Below are 7,407 nucleotides of genomic sequence, written 5' to 3' on the forward strand. Positions count from 1 at the left end.
GAGTAAGTTTAGATATGAACAATTTTAATGAAAATGAATATCAAAAAGTATAACAATTAAAATGATCAAAATGATATGAAAATGAACATCTATTTATATAGATGAACATATATTAGTATGAATATGAACATGAAAGAAAATAGGCATGAAAAACATGTAGGTTAAAGTTTTGAAACTTCCTACTTACTTCACCTTTTGTTGCTTGCATGTTATAATTTTTGGAATTAGTTGTGATGTGAATACTTCCTACATAACGATCTTATTTAAATCTAAAATTCATATGAACATCTGTCGACTTGTGGTTGACCTTATATTCATATAATAATTAACACGTATTATATTTTAAAATGATATTTACATCTATCAATACATGATAGGATTGATCATGTACTCAAATGAAAATGAACATACAAGACACGTATCTATCAATATTTTATGACTATGATGTATATCAATATTTAATGGACACTTTAGGACACAAAAGTGAAAAAGTATCAACAACCAAATGTACATTTATTAATGTGTGAACATTAATAACAAAATAATACATCAATATCTAGATAAACATGGGTGTACTATATTTTAAACAACCACACATTTGGAAATATTTTCTAAAAAATACGAAAATGAACTATAATTAATGTTTAAAATGAACATTTGAAATGAGAATGAACATATGTAAATCATAAATTAATATGTAAAAATCATGTATTTATATCATAATGAACATCTATCAAAATAAAAATGAAGATTTCAAAGTGAAATTGTTGCTTTAAACTAAATTAAAATCCTTATTATACTAGGAAATAGCTCAATCAAATTAGAAATTAGAGCCATTATATTCTTTATCATTTTTTTGAAGTAGCAACCAATTTAATCATCTGAAACTCTAAATACACACTATATATAATTTTATTTGTTCAATATAAAACTAATCTAACTATACACAACTCTAATCTAGCAGGCTAGCACCAATATAACACACGAATCCCTTGTTTGCCTATTTCATACTATAACTAATTAACATATTTTCCCTAGTTTACATTTATTCATCTCTTAGAAATTGTGCATTTATTACAGTATGTATAATCACTGCAATAATAAATAAATGAATAAATTAGGTTAATTAACATGCATCCTCAACCAAAGTATGCACACTTATACTCAATTTGTAAATCTGTAGTGTCAAGTATGTATGAACAAATATCAATCATTAAATAATATTGCAAAATTCTAATGCAAAAACAAGAGATTGAGGAGATATCTAATAACATTGAATAATCATTACAATCCAAATTAAAATTGAATTATGATGACGATGTCTTTTGTAAGCAAAATTGTAATTCATCGTCATCACCGAAATCATTTTCGTCGTTTCGTCGGCATACGTGAGTTTGAGGATTTCAAATTTGTTTAAAATTGAGAAACAAATTAATTTTAGGTTAGGGATTTGATATTTGTAGAGTTACGGAAGAGAAGAAGATGTAGGTGAAAAAAGAAGTAAAAATGGCATTGTACTAATAATAGAGGGCGTGTAGGCAGAATTTCCTAGGGTGTAGGCATTACTAATTACAAATTTTTCCCTAGACCCAAGACTATGCATCACTCCCTACGCCCCCCTTATACGACGTCGTCCTTCATGCAACTCCCCCTACACTCTACACTCCCCTTAATTAGCTGTTTAGTATTTTTATTTTTAAATTTTTTTTTTGTTAACTTTCTTTTCAAGCTATGTATTTATACATTATTTACCTAATTTTTTTTCATTCTTCTTTTTAGTTGAATTTTATTTTCTCTCTCTTATATTTGATCATGTTGCATTTTCTCTCTCTTCTTTCACGTAATTCGCTGCTTTTTTCACACAAATTTCATGGACAAAAAATAAAACCCTATTTTCTCTCTCTTATATTTGATCATTTTGTCAAGTGGTTAATTCTAAATTCTATTTAAAATCTTATTTTCTTTCTTATGATAATTTCCCCAATTCACTAAAACCCTAAATAAAACAGAATAACGAAAAATAAAATCGAATTGAAAGCATGTTGATGTAAGAAAATTGCTAGCTAGTTTGAGTGTTTGACCTCTTCCCAATGCTTGCCATCTAGAACATGGGCTTTTTTTTCCCTCTACTCACTCACTCTATCCCACCGCCTCTACGTACACTTTAACCTAATAGATACGTACTTGATCCCAAAGTAATATCTTCTATAAAACAAAACCTAAAACCCAATTTCACATATATACATTCATCACACCCTAAACAAATTAACCCTAAAAATCTATCACAACAATGACATCTACCACCAACACTACCACTCTCTTAGGCCCTCCTAAAATCCCCCTCTCCTCCCTTCCCTCCGTCGCCACCGCCACCTCCGATAACAATAAATCTGATTCTTCTTCTGATTCTTCCCGTTATTCTTATCACCCTCATTTGGGCTACACAGAAAATGGTTCCGCAACCTACATAAACTCCGGCAACCCGGCCGTAGACTTCTTCTTCCATGTTGTCCCTAACTCGCCATCCTTGGAAATCATTCGCCTTTTACGACTCTCTTGGGAACACGACCCGCTTTTAACCCTTAAGTTAATATGCAATCTTAGGGGTGTTCGAGGTACGGGGAAATCAGACAAAGAAGGGTTTTACACTGCCGCTTTATGGCTCCATGAAAACCACCCTAAAACCCTAGCCCTTAACATGGGCCCTATTTCGGGTTTCGGGTACTTGAAGGATATGCCTGAGATTCTCTTCCGTCTTCTAGAAGGTTCCAATACTAGGAAGCGTAAGGAGGACGTTTCCTGTTTGCCGTATCGTTACGGTAGGCGTGGTGGTTTATGAGTCGGTGGTTGATGATGAGAAGGTTAAGCATGGAGGATGATAATGATAGCGATAGTGAGAGTGATGATAGCGATGATGAAAGAAAGAGGAAATTAAAAGAGGATAAAAGAATTAAGGATGAAAAGAAAGAGAAGGAAAAGAAGGAGAAGAAAGAAAAAGCTAGGGTTTTGAGGCTTCATAGGAAGAATGAGAGGACTAACAAGATTTTAAACAAGTATAATCAAGAATCCGATTTTCGGCTTTTGTACAATTCAATAGCTGATATATTTGCTGAATTATTGAAAGAAGATATTGAATTGCTTCAAAAGGGTGATTTATACAAATTAGGGCTTTCTGCAAAGTGGTGTCCTACAATTGATTCTTCATATGATGAAGTGACATTGCTCTGTGAAAGCATCGCGAGGCGAGTGTTTCCTAAGGAAGTGTATGAGGAATATAAGGATATGGAGGATGCTCACTACGCTTTTAAGGTCCGTGATCGGTTGAGGAAGGAGGTATTAGTCCCTCTAAGGAAGGCACTCGATTTGCCCGAGGTTTATATAAGTGCTATGAAATGGGATACCTTGCCTTACAATAAGGTCCCTTCGGTAGCAATGAAATTGTATAAAACATTGTTTTACAAGCATGATGAAGAAAGATTTGTGGAGTACTTAGAGAAGGTGAAGATTGGAAAGGCGACGATTGCAGCCGGAGCATTGCTACCTCATGAGATAATTGCTTCATTAAATGATGATGAAAATGGCGGTGAGGTGGCCGAGCTTTAGTGGAAGAGAATGGTTGATGATTTAGCAAAGAAGGGGAAGTTGAATAATTGTATGGCGATTTCTGATGTTTCCGGGTCTATGATGGGGGAGCCAATGGAAGTTTCGGTTGCTCTTGGTCTATTGATTTCGGAGTTAAGTGAGGAACCATGGAAAGGAAAACTAATCACATTTAGTACTAATCCAAAATTTCATACCATCACAGGAGAAACATTGAAGGAAAAGACGAATTTTATCAGGGATATGGAGTGGGGTATGAGTACTGATTTACAGAAGGTGTTTGACAGGATTTTGGAGGTGGCAGTAAGAGGGAAAATTCCTGAAGAACAGATGATAAAGAGGCTGTTTATTTTCAGTGATATGGAGTTTAATCAGGCTTCGCATCGTTCTTGGGAGACGGACTATAAAGTGATACAGAGGAAGTATAAGGAGAGTGGGTATGAGAGGGTGCCTGAGATTGTGTTTTGGAACCTTAGGCGCTCTAAGGCTACACCGGTTCCGAGCACGGAACCTGGGGTTGCGCTTGGCGGAGGAAGGTGGGAGGAAGGTGGGGTGTTGAACCCTGAAGCTGTTATGCTTGCTGCTGTTGCTAAGCCAGAGTATGATACACTTGTTATATATGATTAATTATGGGTGACTTGTAATTTTTGGCTAACAATAATTTTGAGAGGTTTAATTATGTGTACTCAAAGACTATTCTAGATAAATAGTCTGTTTTGTTTTTTGCTTCTTTTTGTTTGATAATAATTTTGCCTAGCTTGTTTGAGTCTTAAACTCTTGAAATGTTCCGTACAAAGTGCGTCTGCTCGAATTTGGTTTATGCATAGCTTTCGAATACTCCTCGGCTTCTCCTCTGTCGATTGATTAGCCATTGATACATATCATAGACTCTCGGCTTCTCCTCTGTCGATTGACTTGTCATTGATACGTTCTCTGCTTCCCTAAATGGTGAACCATTTCATCTCTGGTGGTTTATACAAGTATACACTATCTTTACACGAATTACATATATATACTTGTGTATGAATATGATGTGTAAAGTTAATAAGTTAATCACCTTACTATGGCTTGATTTCAGTTCGTTTAGTGCAATATATATGTATCAAATGAACAAATTTTCTCTAAATTGCTCATAATTTGTCAGATTGTATTGTTTCCTACCACGATTCTGAAATCTTACAAGGAGTTAAACTGCAAGCTATGCTGATCAAATATAAACTAATTTCGGAAATGGTCAATATATGAAAAAAAAAAAAAAAAAACAAAACCATTGAATAAAGGGTGCTGAGGTTTTTGTAAAGTTGCATATATTGCCTCCTTCATTTTCTGTGAACACCAAGGCACATTATTGATGAGTTCCACAAACTGAAAGCGTTTTGCTCGGCGAAACATGTATTCAAGTCAGTTAAGCTAAGCAGACTACCAAAGATTTTGCCTGCGAAAACCAAGGTACGTAATTTAAGTTGCCAAACCACTGTCAGGATCATCAACTACTGACTTTTTTTTTTTTTGAGGAAATCACCTACTGAATATGATGCTCCTTAAAATTATACATTATTTCACTTGTTTTTAAAAATCAATTCAAATTATCAATCAAATGTGCATAATCGTAAATTTAAACACATTTTAAGTTTTGGAATTAACATTTTTTTAACACATTTTGATTTACAATTTACAACCAATTCTTTGCAAAGTAATCTATCTTGTACATAACATCTCTGCTACTTTCACCAAAAAAAAAAAAAAAAAAATAAATAAAATAAAATAAAAAATATCTCTGCTACTGTGTTACTTCATTTTAGTTATTAATTGTATACCATCAATGTGATTCTGTAATGAATTCCAAATGAATGAATTATTATAAATTTTTATAAAAGTAAGGCCTTGTTCCCTTAAATAATTTGAATTTAGTAATATTCAGTAAATTTAAAGAAGAATTAATAGAAAATCAGTATTAAAAAATATATATATAAATAAAAAAATATTTAAGTTCAACAAAAATAGTTCCAATCCTACAACAATAAGGTAAAGACAACATGACCTAAATTGTTTCAATTTACGAATTTCTTAAGTTTCCCACGTGTGACATTAATAGTTAGTATTATTACGAAATACTTTGTATAAAGTTTTAATAGTCGTAAAATACAAGCTTAAGTATTTTATATCATGTTACACCTCAAATAAAAGCTATGGCCCTTTTTCCATAGGCCTTTGAGCCTTTAATTTAGGGATGATAGTTGCACTTATCTAAACTATACACCACAAAATAAACATTGTTTAGTGGCTAGTGCAACATTAACCAAACAAATAGGAATGACCAATAAAAAACTGACTCGTATCCTTTATTTTCTCTGTTACTCCTTTAAACAAAATTTATGTAACTAAACTATCACACAGAAGAGATAGAAGAGATCAAAAGAAGAGAAGCAAAACATAGACGAAAGCATGGATTTAACAAAAATGGTGATATCAAGGATTTCCCATAAATTGAGCCATAGGACGTATGTCATTGCTCCTACAAGACCATTACAGGTAAGGTTTTTACTTTTGTATATTTATTTAAATGATATAGGTTTATGGATATGAATTTGCACAATCAGTCGCCTTATTTCTAAATGTTTTATATGCATTTACGGAGTATCATATTTAGATTTATGTTTTAATATTTATATACCACGTACTATTTTATTTAACCGAAAACTCATTTTATAACAATACTATTCTTTTGAAAGAGGATAATTTGATAGGAATTTTACTCCTCAAGGATAGATCTTTAATGTATAATGTATTGTATTGTTTATTAAATTAAGGTAAATTTTAATTTGTAGTCATTTAAATGAGATAATGAATCACATTGATCCATTTCATTGATTCCATTTCATCAATTATCAACAATTATCGAATCTATCTATACTATTAAGTGAGACTTTCGTTTCATCAATCATCAACAATAGAATCTATATACTACCTATGTTTTAAATTATTTGCAACGATTTGACATAAATTGTAAGTAAAAAATATCTAATCGTTGCAAATAGTTTAAAATGCAAGTAGTAAAAGATCTGTCACATTAACCTTTTATAAAGAAATAATACACATATCTAGGTAGGTCCCCCAAATCAATCCGTTATCATTAAAAGTATGTACTAGGTTTGAAACATTCTCATGCCAATAAGTAAAATTAACCATATTAACATGTACCCACAAGAATTTCAAATACAAGCAAGGATCAAAGCTGAAACCCTAGATTGACAAACATTCTTTAAAATATCAATACAAGTGATTAATCATTTCATTGTATGTAATAGTGTAACCCTAAGATTGTAATTGTAATTGTGTAACGATTACTCTATTGTAGAAAATTTTTGGAATTGGGAAATCGGAGAAAGAAAAAGAGGTAGACGACGCATGTCGAAAGGCAAAAGAAGCAACTCATGCAGTGAAAGAAGGTGCACAACAAATCAAAGAAACGGGTGAACATGTCAAAAGCACAGCTGAGAAAGTGTCACAAACAGCGGGTAACATTGTTAACAAAATGAAGGAGCCAATTATAGGTGCAGTGAGCAACGCATGGGGCAACACCACTGAGAAGATTGAGGACAAAGTTGCTGAAAAGATTAGAGACAGAGTCATGGGAAAAGAAGACCAAGAAAAAAGTGATGATGAAAAGTCTAAGTAATTAATTTAGTGTTATAGTTGGGCAATATCTATTATACACTCGGGTCTATCATACATCCAAAGTCTTGTTATTTTGTACAATTGGTTGTTTGTGAGTATGTAGCAATGAAAAATAAGTGTGGGTGCACT

General features: G+C 32.6%; 1 protein-coding gene and 1 pseudogene across 1 annotated transcript; both read left to right on the forward strand.

The window, feature by feature from the left end:
* Positions 1-1,347: 1,347 nt before the first annotated feature.
* Positions 1,348-4,688, forward strand: LOC110704693 (annotated as a pseudogene).
* Positions 4,689-5,993: 1,305 nt separating this feature from the next.
* On the forward strand, positions 5,994-7,407 carry LOC110704694. The gene is made up of 2 exons (XM_021882510.1): positions 5,994-6,132; positions 6,959-7,407. Exons 1-2 carry the CDS (start codon positions 6,046-6,048, stop codon positions 7,277-7,279), a joined length of 408 nt encoding a protein of 135 aa, XP_021738202.1. The 5' UTR covers positions 5,994-6,045; the 3' UTR covers positions 7,280-7,407.

The sequence above is a fragment of the Chenopodium quinoa genome, unplaced genomic scaffold, assembly GCF_001683475.1.
Source record: "Chenopodium quinoa cultivar QQ74 unplaced genomic scaffold, ASM168347v1, whole genome shotgun sequence".
NCBI classification, from domain to species: domain Eukaryota; kingdom Viridiplantae; phylum Streptophyta; class Magnoliopsida; order Caryophyllales; family Amaranthaceae; genus Chenopodium; species Chenopodium quinoa.

What these genes read in the sequence shown, in the direction of transcription:
- LOC110704694 (XM_021882510.1), top strand. Translation starts at nt 6,046, where the DNA reads ATGGATTTAACAAAAATGGTGATATCAAGGATTTCCCATAAATTGAGC. An exon ending in CTCCTACAAGACCATTACAG is followed by an intron (nt 6,133 to 6,958) that starts GTAAGGTTTTTA and finishes ACTCTATTGTAG; the next exon opens with AAAATTTTTGGAATTGGGAA.